This window comes from Cyprinus carpio, chromosome A5, assembly GCF_018340385.1.
Source record: "Cyprinus carpio isolate SPL01 chromosome A5, ASM1834038v1, whole genome shotgun sequence".
In the NCBI taxonomy this organism is placed as follows: Eukaryota; Metazoa; Chordata; class Actinopteri; order Cypriniformes; family Cyprinidae; genus Cyprinus; species Cyprinus carpio.
In genome coordinates this window covers 21,437,188-21,452,019 of record NC_056576.1, presented here as the reverse complement: position 1 = coordinate 21,452,019, position 14,832 = coordinate 21,437,188, and the positions used below count along the sequence as shown (strand labels likewise).

At 36.7% G+C, this 14,832-nt stretch overlaps 1 protein-coding gene across 2 annotated transcripts; it reads right to left on the bottom strand.

Moving 5' to 3' along the window:
* Positions 1 to 8,891: 8,891 nt before the first annotated feature.
* LOC109055956 (transgelin-like) lies at positions 8,892 to 13,628 on the bottom strand. 2 transcript variants are annotated; one of them, XM_042756430.1, is made up of 5 exons: positions 13,451 to 13,628; positions 11,254 to 11,438; positions 10,994 to 11,165; positions 10,644 to 10,746; positions 8,892 to 9,536 (listed from the first exon to the last, which is right to left on the bottom strand). In XM_042756430.1, exons 2-5 carry the CDS (start codon positions 11,431 to 11,433, stop codon positions 9,389 to 9,391), a joined length of 603 nt encoding a protein of 200 aa, XP_042612364.1. In that variant the 5' UTR covers positions 11,434 to 11,438; positions 13,451 to 13,628; the 3' UTR covers positions 8,892 to 9,388. The 2 variants fall into 2 exon arrangements, with proteins under 2 accessions (XP_042612364.1, XP_018937176.2); XM_019081631.2 differs by lacking the exon at positions 13,451 to 13,628 and having other exon boundaries at positions 11,254 to 11,455.
* Between the last annotated feature and the right edge of the window lie 1,204 nt (positions 13,629 to 14,832).

Here is a 14,832-nt window from a genome sequence, read left to right as displayed (position 1 = left end):
TACATTCACATGTTATCAAGCAAAAGTCCTCCAAAAGTAAACCAACTTTCTTTTTTTTCTTTTTTCTACTGATTTAATGTTGATGGATCCTAGTGTGGTATCCACACCCTGCTCACTTTATGACTCAGTTTGCCTAGAAATAAGAAGTTGTTAAAGCAAGTATATAGTCGTTAAATTTATCTTCTAAGGCAGTTTCTTGCAGAAGCCTGCCTGGATCTTCAGATAACTAAGGGGTTTGTGTAACAGTCATATTTGTTTTAAGTATGGAATTTAAACTGATTGATAGCAGTTAACATTATCAGTGAAGCAGTAAAGTACACCCTCCTCAGTTTTTATACACCAAGTTGTCTTGAATAGATAAAGATCATTAATACTGTAAACCTCTATTCAACAGTCTCACAATATCAACCTCGATAATCAACTAGAGCTATAGTATTCACTGGAATAAGGAAAATGAACCAAGTCAGTTCCAAGTAAAGCTGCACATCAGCCTTGACCACCAGCAAGCATGCCAGCCACACGCAAGGTGAAATTGTCACTCAAGATGAGTCAAAGGTGATCCCATGTGAATACCATATACCTGTCTGAATATGATTTGATTCATGAGCGCAACACTAAAAAATTAATGCAGACTAGATTGCTGAAGATGAGACATGCAACTGTCATATCCTGTAGTGGAGGTACTTCCAGAATGGAATATCCCAAATAATGCAAGACACACAGCTTATGAAGAACCTCAGTAATGATATTGAGTCACACAAACTCTTGAGAGCTGTGTTCAATAAATGAAAGACTATCGATCACTGCTATCACTATTTAACCCTAAACTGCAAAAACTGTGAATTCTACAAGCAAAACTTTCTTTGGATGTATCTTCTCTTCCAGCAAACCCAAAAAGCAATTCTCCAAGTGACCCCCAAGGACCCAGGAGAATTCAGAAGCCGTCTCTGTAAGGAAGTTTCTGATGAAAATTTATTTTCCACCATTACACAACACACATATCACAAGCTGACCAAAAAAAAAAAAAGTGAAATTGTTAAAGCTAACTTCCACCTCCACAATGCCGGTAGGCTGCTGATGACCTCTGGATCATTGTCTCTCCAGTAGGCCACTATATGGAGCTGTTAACATTTCCATGAGATCATAATAAATGGATTATTGATAACTGTCCTGGTCAATTAAAACAAAGACTATAGAATACCCATGAATTGTCACTCATATGGTTGTGAATGGGGGAAAAATGCAACGCTCATTATGGTTTCTCTATCAAAGGAAGCCCCATCTTCTGAGTAAAAGAGCCAATTGCTAATCACGTCACTGCAGCTGTAGTCTCAGCCTCAGACATCACGCCCATAGACCTTCTGGCTACGTGAGACTACTGCAGCTGCCGTTAGAAGTCACGGTTGCTATAGAAACGGTCAGCGTTCTGAGATGTACGCTTAGGACTGTGCATGCGCATAGGCTGGTCTAGCCTGTTTTTTGAAGAGTTGAGCATTGCAACCTACAGTGGCGTGCGAAAGTTTGGGAACCCCTTGCAGAATCTGTGAAAATGTGAATAATTTTAACAAAATAAGAGAGATCATACAAAATGCATGTTTTTTTTATTTAGTACTGTCCTGAGTAAGATATTTTACATAAAATGTGCTTACATTTAGTCCACACGAATATAAAAATCACTGAAATTATTCAAATGACCCCATTCAAAAGATTGTGAACCCTTGGTTCTTAATACTGTGTGTGGTTACCTGGATGATCCACAACTGTTTTTTGTTTTGTGATGGTTGTTCATGAGTCCCTTGTTTGTTCTGAACAGTTAAACTGAGCACTGTTCTTCAGAAAAATCCCTCTGGTCCTGCAGATTCTTCAGTTTTCAGCATCTTTTGCATATTTCAACCCTTTCCAGCAGTGACTGTATGATTTTGAGATCCATCTTTTCACACTGAGGACAATTAAAAAACGTTCAAATATTCAATGATGCTAGAGAAGGAAACAATAATTTCAGCTATTTTTTTTTTCTTGTGGACTAAATGACAATCTTTTATGTAAAGTATCTCACTCAGGACAGTACTAAATAAAAAATAGCATGCATTTTGTATGATCTCTCTTATTTTGTTAAAATTATTCAGATTCTGCAAGGGGTTCCCAAACTTTCGCATGCCACTGTCTGTTAAGTGCATGAATTCAACAGCCAACCAGAAGCGTTTGAAATAGTCAATGATGACAAGCGATCTCGGTGAGTTCGGCATAAAAATGAGTTATGTTCACATACAGCTTTGCCATGAAAATAGGGTCTGAAAAATATTATCTGCTACCCAAAAAGTTGGGGAAGAAGTTGTCGGGGTGTGGTTGGTCAGTGGTTAAAGTACTGCCCTAAGTAAGTAAGTAAAATGTATTTATATAGCACATTTAAACATAGCAAAGCTATCCAAAGTGCTTAAAAAATGTAAAATAAAATTAAAAGAGAAAAGGAAACACAGAAAATAAGCAAACAAGACACACAATAAAACAACAATGAAATGAAATGAAAATGCTAAGGAGAAAAGATACGTTTTCAACCTTGGTTTAAAAATGGGTAATGAAAGGTACAAGGCAGAAGTCTAGAGGCAATTGTTTCGACAGACGGGTGGCAGTGACTGAAAAGGTAGTTTTCAAACGGGAACGAGGGACCTGGCAGCAGTTCTTAGAAGTCTGGTAGATGACAAAGGGATAATAAGATCTTTAAGATAAGATGGAGCTTGATTGTTAAGCGCTTCAAAAACAAACAACAGAATCTTAAACTGAACTCTAAAATGGACTGGAAGCCAGTGAAGTGAAGCTAAAATTGGAGTGACATGATCATATTTCTTTGCCCCAGTCAGCAGACTTGCAGCTGCATTTTGTACCAACTGGAGGCGTGAAAGCAATGACTGAGGAAGACCTGAGTACAGTGAATTACGGTAATCTAAACATGATGTAATAAAAGCTGAATCTCCCAAATCTTGAAAAGACAAAAACGATTTAAGTTTGGAGATGACCCGTAATTGATAAAAACTGTTCCTAACGACAGAATTAATTTGTTTGGAGTCTATGATAACACCCAGGTTTCTAACCTGTAAGGAAATGGAGGGGAAATGATTGCCCAGCTCCTTAATAATATCCATTCTCATTTTTTGGGGACCAAAAACAATAATTTCTTACAAAAACACGGCTTCAAAAACAGGCACCGTTCACTGCCATTATACAGCTTGGAAGAGCCAGGACAATTTTAAATATAACTGTGATTGTGTTCGTCTGAAAGAAGAGTGTCAGATACGCCTAGGATATATTGTGGTTGAGTAAATCATGGGTTAATATTCATTTAGGGGTGAACTATCCCTTTAAGGAACAGCAGCGATGCACTGTTTCCGTGATTACCTCTGTAAACACTAAATGCATTATACAGAGGCAAGATGAAAGGAAAATGCAATCTGTCTAAACTGTTTCTTATGACAGTCAGTTCCCCTCAGAGATAAATTCATACTTCGTGCATTGTAAACAGTGAGCTTGCTCTGCCTGCTATGTATTTTTTCCTGTTAACGCCGTTAACAGACTCTCGTCTTCAAGCGTATATTGGAAGCCTGTTGCACCTGAGTAGTTTTGAAGATTGGTTTTCATGGTTATTGCCTGTGAAGTTTCAGTGCATTTGCGTGTGTGGAGCAAAGGACGCTTATGATAAATGCGGAAGCACGTGGGCGTGATGTGTTAAAACAACTTTACCGACTACATAGGCCTACGTGTTCTGTTTGTGCACTTCAGTTAAGTAGGGAGCACGCTGTAGGCCTGGAGGCAGTGTGTCATGCTGGATTAGAAAAAGATCTTTCCAAAGTGTTGAAAAAAAATGTAAGTAGCTCTAGAATGTCATGATGCAACGCTAACATAAATATTTGCTTTCATTAGAATTACTGACATAAACTATTATTAAAAAGGAAATTTGTGTACTTTTGGCTATAAAGTGTATATTCTGTGTTAGCACTGTGCATAATTTATTAAAAATGTGAATACACTTGTACTCGTTTTGGATGTGTAGGGTGTGTATTCTACATAAAGAATATGCAGATGGACCACACATGTATTTTAATGTAAATTATACTAATTACCATTAATAATCACGATTAAAATACCCAGGTAAATAATCAACAGTCGTATACAAATGTCACCAGCCCAGTAAGTGTGTATTTAGTCGATGATTTAATGGTAGTTCAACTAAATGTTCACCAAAGGGCTACAGCACCCTTTGTTGGTGACTATGACGAAAGCTCCTCCCCCGACCAGTAATTTTTATTAGTCAATATATTTTTTGAGGCTGCGTTAGATAGGTGGTGTATGGGGAATGTTGCTGTCTGTTGAGTATAACAGTAGGGGGCAGCACAGGACATATAACGTGACCCTTGTCTCGGCCTCGGACGTCACGCCCACGGACCGTTGTCTGAAGGTCTGGCTACGCGAGACTAATGTGACCCTAACCACATGAATCAAGGAATATGTCATTTTCACAGTGGTCATAACAAGTCATTTAGTTGCATGAAAAATAATTTTGTTGTGGTTGATTAAGCTTCAAAACCACAAAAATAATAAGCATTGCTGTTATGATAAACATAAATATTTGCTGTTTTGTTTTTTTCTAGGCTGTGGTTTGTTGTTCTGGTGGTAGTTGTTGTTGTTTTAAAATGAGTGTAACTGGATTTTCTGTTATGTTATTCTGGTTATTTGTTGAACCACTAGAGACGTATGTTATATCATGTAATGGACAGACCAGGAAGGAAGTGTGAAGGCAGGATGTAGAGAAGGAAGGAAGGGGAGGAGGAAGGGATGTCAGTAATATACATTCGCACAGCTTCGCACAGCACAGACGCAAAAATGAGCTGGGAAAGCCATTTGATAGAAATCTAGTAGGCTAAATGCGAAATAATTGCAATGCTCGGGCAAACCGCCATAGAGTTGGGGTCGCTATATAGTTAGAAGGAGAATGATGTGCGCCAAATGAAACACTGTAGAAATCGAATAGCCTACTTTATGGTTGCGGACGAAACACATGAGCTAATGCAAACGCAGTGACGTCAACTAAAATATCATGTTTTAAAGAAGAGTGGCTTGATTAAGTGGTGGAAATAGCGGATGATAGGAGAACGATAACAAAATAACTCTTTTATATTAAATATTATTATTATTGTTATTATTTTTTCATTTTTATATATTACATTTTAAGCCTAATAATTAATTGACCTCAAAAAGGGAATTCATGACCAATAACTGCTTAATTTTTTCTTAATTATATTATATTATAATAAAGAATTGAACTGCTCTGCGTGAGATTTTTTTTTTTTAAATTCTTTTTAAATAGAATTTCTTGGTAAGTAACACAGCACTGCAAAATGTTTTCTCAGGTAACCTAAAATGTGCATAATTGAATTATATAAATGGTCAAATCAAATACAAATAGCACATTCAAGTTAAAAGTTTCACACTTTTTGCGTGTGCACTGTACAGGTCTGATATAAAGAATGTTTTTGCTCAGGTGGCTGAAATGTCATTCTCCACCCAACAGAGAAAAGTTTTGCTCAGCAAGAAAAAAAAGCCAAAAAAAAAAAAAAAAAAAAAAGAGGATATGGGAGTTATAGGGTTTGCAGGTGTTTTTCTTGTGTATTACTTTTGAAGTTGTTATGGCATTCCAATGCAGCTCTGAGAACTTTTTTTGTTTGTTTTGTTTTTGTTTTTTGTTTTTTGCTTGAAAACACTTTTCACCTACCTAACAATAAAAACTTAAAGACATCAATCCATCCTGTCTGAATATTTGGGATCATAATGTGACGTGATGTATTCATTCAGGGCTACTCATTTCAAACTTTTTATCATTTTAAAGTTACATTGTAATGGAAGTTGCGACAGATCTTTTCTTCCGTATAGTGATGTACATCCAGGTGAAAAAGATTATTGCTTGTTCAGTCCATTGGTTGTTGACTAGATGGAAGCAGATCTGATGAGAGCTTGCTTGGTTGTAAGAAAGGGGCGGGGTTTAAGCAGACTTAATGATTAGAGAAATCTGGCATACAACACCAGAGAAAAGTCTGTTGATTTGTTAAATTATTCCCAATAGTCTAATCTCTTCATTTCATAGCTTTTCTTTTGGTTGCGCTGGTTTCAGTAGTATATGTGTATATAAGAGCTTTTGTCCAATCATATTTCAGCAATCATGTGTTGCCAGGGTCAAAGAAATCTGGCTTCAGAATCAACAGTGCAGGCACCTGTAGCTTAAAATAAATGGCAATGAAACCATTGGTCTAACCAGTCAAGTAATGAGGTGGCTACATCCCGTTTATTTGCTGTCCTGTGGTCTGTGATAACAGCAAATCACAATGGCTTATTTACCAACAGATAAAGAAGTATGGGTTCATTTTGATAAAATATTTCTGGTAAGTATTGATGTGCATTTACATTTTTAATATCTTACTAAGCAAAAAGTTAACTTATTGTGCAAGACTTTGATTTGCCCGAAAAACTTTCGGTATGTTTACCACCTAAAGCTAATACATGAACAAGATGTTTTTGATTTTTGATTTAAGTAACAGTTATGTGAATCTAGAGTGTTTACGCTGCACTAAACTTTGACGATCAACACTCTTATCCACAAACAAACAGATGAGGAAGAGGACCCCTGATGAGGGTCCAGCATATACAAGTAGAAAGGTTTGTATTTTTAGTTTCCACATAATTATTATTCCACCTTATTATTATGTATGAATGTAAAAGCAAATAAGCAAAACTTTCTTCAAATGAGAAGACGTGATATGAGATCAACTATCAAGTGAGAGTGAAAAGTGCTATGTACTTTTGCTAATTCTATAGAAGATCATTGTCTTCAAATAACCTCAATTAACTAAATACATACGCTTTCTTTTTTTTTATGATGAGATTGAGAATGTACTGCAAACAAATTAATGTGCATCAGTACGTCTGAGATCATCTGCAACAGATCTGTCCTGCTTTAACAGTTGCTAAATTTAAGCAGACTTTACATTTACAGATGCTCACCTCTGCCAAAACATGTAACACAACACAGCATCACAGCTGATTGCTTCAGTTGCATCTTTAGTTGCTTCTTCACTCAGCATGTGGAGACACACAGGAATAATATAAAATATTATAAAATAATATTATTTCTCTTAACATGTCACAAAATGCTTTTAATATGTTTCTGTTTTGTAGTAACCAAGAGAAGTATCTTCGCTGAAGAAATGTCAGCTGTTAATCCTTAGTCACCTGTGAACACCAAGCAGTCTCTTGAGTCCAAGACATCGGGTGCATCGTCTTTATTATACTTCTCTGACATAACAGTTAGAGCTAAAGGGGAAGTTCAAGTAATTGTCTGCGTTTACCATTATACTGTGTAATTTTTTGCAACAACAGTGGGAATCATAACTGAAGAGACAAACTGACCAACAGGAAGCTTTGGATCTGCTGAATATGTATTTTTCTAGCATTTTATTGTGGTGTTCACTTTTATTTTTCTGCAAAATGATTTGCTCTTTACAGAAATGAAAGCTCCCAAGTAAAGAACTCACCAAATTATGATGTGAAAAGACATGTTGTTTAAAACAATGTTTATATTTAGCTTAAGCTTAAATTTTACAATCCAAGTTTAAGTAAATGCATGGGTAATTTTGCAAAATGTGTTAAATATTGTATCTACACTTAGGCTATTGTATAACTGGGTTTTTTTTTTCTGTAATTGCATGTTTTTGTAAATAAATGTATTATTTTGTAAACGTTCCTCCTGCCAGCTTGATCTAGTGAGTTCTTTAATGGATTTTAAAATTGCTTTCATAATAATGTCATGTTTTTATATTTATGTCATGTTATTTATATTATAATCTACATAATTAAAATGAAAGTAATGTTTTGGCTGGATATTAATTTCAAATTAAATATTAATGAACAGTACAGTAGATAGCCTACAGAAATGAGACTGGCCCACATCTGGCACGCTGTGCTCGTATGCCCGATTACAACACTGTTCCAGAACAGTCCAACCCAAATATTCAGATCTGTGTAGCACATTTTATGGAAGACTGTTTCCTGATCATGGGAGAGAAGACTACAATGCGGCTGTTCTGACTCACAGTCTGTAAGCACGTTTACATATGTAAAGGATTTGCCACTGATTTCCATCACACGCTTGAGGCATTCGGCCAATCACAAAGCACTGGATAGCTGACCAATAAGAGCACACCTCGCTTTTCAGACCAATGAGGTTTGTAAAAAATGAGGCGTTTCAGAAGGTAGGGCATAGAGGAGCAACAATAATGTACATTATGTGGAAAATAATGTGGTTTTTTTTTACCTTAAACCACAAACACATTGCATTACACCAAATACACAAAATAATGTTCTTTTTTGCAACATCATATGACCCCTTTAATGTTATCTGTGTTATAGGCTATTCTGCAACATGAAATGTAAACTTTTATAAACATCCGTTTGGTCGTTAACTTTTAAATGCATCATTATGCAGAAAATATGAACAGAATTCTCCGCATGAAGACCCACGGCTCGCAGATCAACGTGCTATTACTTTTCTCTCTGAAATGGTAGGAAGTTAAATAAAATTAAATGTGGAGGATGTTAACACTGAAAAGAGGATTGACCTCCTGAAGTAGGCCTACTTGGGAAAGGAGACCAGAGGCCGTTTTTTTGAATGGATGTCAATAGAGGAGAGGCTTCACTACACTGAATAAACAGCTTTTTAGAGGAAACAAATATACCCTGCTAGTCAAATGTTTGAACACACTTAACTGAATATTTGTTCATAATGATCTTACATAACACTCAGTGGCAGAGAATAAGCAAATGCCGGAGCACAACTCAACACAATGAGATTTCAAAATTTAAATGAATTTTATTAGCAAAATCAATTATTAGTTACTCGTGTACAATGTATAAGCATATTGATGTAAAGCCCTAGATTCATATTGATTTTAGATCAGGAAATGAATATCGAGCGGAGAATATAATTTGGATCCACAGAAACACAAGACAAGACAATACCTGACTGTGCAAGGCCAAATTAACCTTATAGGCATTTTGTTCCCATGGAACGCAGCAGATTGCGTTTCTCTGGAATGTATGAAATAGAATAATGGAATGTATGTCCGTCTGCACCTTAATAGAATTTACAGCAGACTAATGAATTTCTAATGGAATGTACAGGATTTTGAAATGATACAATGAATTTGTAAACTTTGGTTTAAGCACTGTGTGTTCTGTTCCTTGTTATTGTCCAGCTGGGGTTTGCTGAAGGTTTAAGTGGGACGCTACATCTGGTCCACCCTGCTGAAGGGCTGAGAAGGAAAGATCACGGATCTTCAGGCCTTTATTAGTTGTTCAAGATCTGCCGAGGTCGACCATAACCAGTCGTGCCCGCCTGTGATGCCCCTTTGTTAGTGCCCATCTGTAGGCCGATTACTTTCTGACCTTCTTTCAGCTGCTCCTCAGTGAACTCCCTCTTGTTCTCTTGGGATTTCCTGATGTAAAGATGAGAACAAATAACTCAAATATTGTACTGATAAAATGTTTGGGGTCAGTAATTGTTTTAAAGAAGTTACGCATTAAATTGTTCAAAAGTAAATGTCATTAAAAGAGACGTTAAGTAATAAAGTAAAAGACATTAATAAGGTTACAAAAGATTTCTATTTCAAATAAATTCTGTTTTTTTTATTTTGTCATCATCAAATAATCTTGAGTAATAAAATGTATCAGTTTCCACTAAAATATTACATAAAATATTTCAAAAATTGATAATAATTAGAAATGTTTCTTAAGCAACAAATCAGCATATTAGAATGATTTCTGAAGGATCATGTGACACTGAAGCCTGAAAATGGTTTACTGTTTATTTGATCAAATTAATACAGCCTTGGTGAGAAGAGACTTTAAAAAAAAAAAAAAAAAAAAATCTTACAGACCCCCAAACTCTTGAACAGCAGTGTACTTTTTTTTCATCACCTTTAGCTACCAAAGAAACTGCAGTATTCTATGAGGTTTTGTAGTATAAATAGCATAAGTAGTGTGTTCACACTGAAAATTCCAAAAAGAAAAAGTGCACTTTAAATACCCGGACGATGCACTTAAATAACCGAAAAACAAAGTGTGGAATGTTGGACACTTCATGCACTCAACTGTCACAGCTTTAATTACGTAGCAAAGGGGAAGGAGCTATTAGACTATGATTATTAATGACAAATTAACCTTATATATTTCATACACTACATGACTGATTACACAGTGTATAAGTACCTAGTGTATAGTGTGTCATTTGGGAACCAGCTACTGTCTCTCTCTACTGTCTCTTTTTTAATATTAATAATAGCATATTTTTATGAGAAACACACTTATCTGTGTTTGCTGATTCCATGCTGGACACATTAAAAATGTCTGTCCAATAACTATTTGTAATCATATTGCTATGGCTATAAGCCACAACTGCAAAACGGACAGTAAAGTGGCTTGTTTTTGTTATTTGGTCGCTATGGCAGCTGGTTCATTTTGCGAACAGGAAGAGGAAACCACAACAGCACCAAAGACTATAGAATACCTTGAAAAGGTCTTAAAAGGACTTTGATAACACTCACTTGTGGAACCAGCTGGGGTCACCGCGGTAACAGCCATCATCCTTAGTAACAGCCAGACTCCCCAAAGACAGCAGTGTCATTTGTACAGCGGCAAGGTCCTTACCTACCCATACACAAACATATAGATCACAAAGAGATCAAAACATGGTGCTTTTTGGCAGTAAAATATAAAATTAAAAAACTGATTCAAAATAATAATACACTCTATAATAGTTTATAAATAATGCTAAAATAACACTGTTACATGCCAGTTGTGTTTTTAATGGCATAATTTAGACAGATGAATCAAGTTGACAATTTTCTATGAACTAAATACACTAAGATCGCATGATGTGAAAACAGGCACTCACCCTCCCACAGGTCAACTGTTTGAAACATGTCAGACTTGGTGACCCCATAGCGTTCGGCAGCACCAAGGAACTGAGAGATCTGCTCCATCTGTTTAAAAGCCATTGTAGAACTTTGGATCTTTTTCACAAGCTTTGAATCCTTACAGAGACTGTTAATCAGCTCACATAAAATCTACAAAGAGAGAACAGAAAAAGAGATGATTAAAATGATGAAAGGAGTGTGTTGTGTTACAAAGACTTTAATGGAAGTGGTGGCTTACACATCCATCCTTAAGCCATTGCTGGAAGCCTTGTTTTCCAGGTTGAGGTTTTCCGACAGAATCCCCACACTGAGCGATGATCCATTGCACCAGCCGCTCCTCCAGCTCTGGATCGTACTTCTTGTCAATTTTACTCTGCACCTCACGACTCAGACCATAGGATGGGCCTTTATTTGCCATTTTGACTGAGAAGACATGCATACACAAAGTCATTTTCATTAATTTCCACTTTGTCAGTTAGTTTAAGTTCAGTTTTATAGTTTTATTCAATTGTAGTTTTAGAATTGTGTTAGCAGATATCATTTAAATATTGGCATTTAATTTCTCAAGGACATCTAGTGTTATTGCTAGAATTATGTAGTGCCATTTTCATGTTTAATGCATGAATCTGTGTAGTCAGAGGATTTAGCTTAGTAAGGAGTATTTAACTGTGACTTCCATGCAAATCCCATTCTCGACAGTAATGCAAAGTTTCAATGCAAATATTGATGCACTCTGGTAATAACCTGCATTCACTGTAGTGTGAAGTCTTTAACAGAGCAACCTCAGTCTCTGACAACACAACACAACACAACCTCTGAACTGACAAAGACGGACATCTCCGATCATAATCAGGAACTGCTGACCACCGAGTGTCAGCAATGCTGAAACCTACTTTTGTGTCAACATGTCCTTATCACATTTCAAACTGCTGTTAGGCCATATTGGATTTATCAGGCCTTCATTTGTATTCATTACTGTTTCAGGCACCACATCAATAACTAAAATGCAAGCTCAACAGTATAGGCAAACTTATACAGATAGAATCAGAGAGACAAGGTAAAACTCAAAAGATACATTTGTCAAAGTCCAACCCCAAAGTCATCTAAAGAAACTAAGTCAGAATTTGTGACTCTTTTGCAACATCCCCACACATGAAGCATACACTCTTTCTTCAGTTTTCTTGCTGTTTCCTGTTGTTTCCAGTTTAGTGCACTCAGATTCCACAGCTAGATGCTTTCATGCACATGTACACATCATTGCCCCTGCAAATCACTAAACTCACACATTACTGCATACTTGCGATATATGCAAAAAGACAAGTTACAACCTGCCCTGCCCTTGTTTGTAGAGGAGGTGAGGGGTGTGTGTGTGTGTGTGTGTGTGTGTGTGTGTGTGTGTGTGTGTGTCTGTCTGTGCATTTCACAGTCCAATTAGTTCACATCTGGTGATGATTTCTTTTATTTGCAAGAAGTAGATCAAATACACACACAAACATATGAGCACACCTGGAGTCTCATACTGAGATACAAAACTTTCTCATATATGTCCTCATATCTCAAATTACGTAACAATCTTTCATCTTATCTGCTATTTGGCTTCAGGCTCAAAATCATACAGTAAGACTCCCTCTTCAGCTCTTAGTAACATCCTAAAAGAATGAGATATGGTATGTAAGCAAATACTTTTGATATGGTAAATGGAGAGAAATAATTAAAAATGACTGTGATAATCAAATTTGTTATGGTTTGTCAAACCCGAAAATCAAATAGTCAACTGAGCTTTAACCACTTACACTCACTCCTCAAACACAGGAAACCAGATGCATTTAGAAGAGCTGGTTTCAGTTCAGATCCAAAAGCATTTTTACAGAGATCTGATACTCTCACTTGAATTTCGAGAGAGAGAGAGCGAGAGAGAGAGTGCGAGAGAGAGAGAGAGAGAGAGAGAGAGAGAGAGAGAGAGAGAGAGAGAGAGAGAGAGCGATGGAGTATAAAGAACAACCCTCATTTGAAGTGGAAAAACATGTGCGTCATACAGCCAGATTTTTTTATTCAGTTTTGAAGTATACATTTTCACAATGTGTGTGAGTGTGTAAGACAGAGAGAAATGACATGGAGAAGAACGAAATTGCAACATCATCTGCTACTGCCAATAAAAACTTTTTTATAGACACAGAGCATGTAAAAACAGGCAGAGGCATTCAAAAATATTCTGAAGAATGATCTAAATTATGAGATTTCTTCTTCATTTAGATGTCATTCACTGCTATAGTCAGTTTGTCCTACTAAATCACATCTCTAATGCTCAAACTCTGTCAGTCTTTCATTCTTTCTAACTTGCTCACTGTCCTCTCTTGGTCTAAGCACATATTACATATTTATGTACAAAATCGTGTTAACTTAGCAATATGTAGGTTTATATGTAGAGTACTTACCAGTTTATGTGTAGAAACTCAGTAGTCTTGATATGAAAATGCGTATTCTGTGATGCACAACTGTGTGTGTCTACGTGAAAGTGAGTCTCTTTCCCTTTATGATAGTGTTTAGGGTCCAAACTCAGGGAGTGCCACCCTCATGGAAATGACTTCAGCAAGAGTGAGACCAAGCATGAGAAAGAGGGAGTGAAGGACAGAGCAAGAAAGGCAAAAGAGGAGGTAACCACATCCATAAAAGGTCATGACTTTTTTCTAAATCTCTTTCTCGCCACCATTTCTGCCCCTCCCTTCTTCTCTCATTTTCCTGTATTGCAATGTGCGTCCTTATTTGGGCGAGGGAAAAGAAGCGGTCTGGACAGAGTGAGGAATTTCTTCACATGCCTTCTCCTTCACTCCGCCCAGAGCAGTGGGAAGAGAATGAGGAATGATACGGGCATGAATGAGAGAATATCTTGGCAATTTTCTATGGGGCTGCTGATTAGAAGGTTTGATGAAACAGGAAGTCACAGAGTAGACACATGACAACCAAATGAAAAATGAAATGGGACAGGGAAACTGGGACAGTAAATGTGACAGAAGTGAGAGAAAGAGAAAATGTCAGACATAAATACCACTCCTGACATGCCATGACATCATGGACAAAGTGAGCTGTACTGATGTCATGATCTGACTTCTGCTTCCATAGTAACAAAGATTTGAGTAATTTCCCTTTGCTTTTATATATAGTTTTTGTAAATAACCTGTTAACTTCTCAACCTGTTAAATTCGGTCTACTTGTTTCTATATATTGTCTCATGTTTAGTTTACTGTGTTCCGAGTATAAATTTATATTTATAGCTATGTTGATAGGGCTTTTCACGCTTGATGTGATTAACCCTGGGTCATTCTAAGTTTCAGGTTAACAGAGTCTTGTGTTGTCTTGCTTCACATTTCACACTGCTCATAGTTTTCTCAGAGTAAATAATTAAGCCTGGGTATTCATAATCTAATGTTTCACAGGTACATTCCTAAACTCTGGGTTACCATTCTTATATGCAGATTTGCTGTGACAGTATCATTGTTTTTGCGAACTCAGCACTCGACCTGTTTACGTAAAGGCCCTAGCATTGTGCATCCACATATTATATGTTACAGACTGTACTGTCAAGTCTTTCCTGAATGTACTTTTTGGACTATTAGTGTAAACATGAAACAGTCTCTTCTTCACTCCAATAGACACATTTTCTGTCAGTTTTACATTTTTCCAAACAAAACTACTGTTTGTATGTGTTTCTGTGACTGTCCAAAGCACGTGAATTTGAGGCATGTGATTGGTTGTCTGTGGCTAAGTGTCTAGCTGTAACCAGCTGTAAGTCATTGCAATTTTGAGAGTGAGTTCTGTT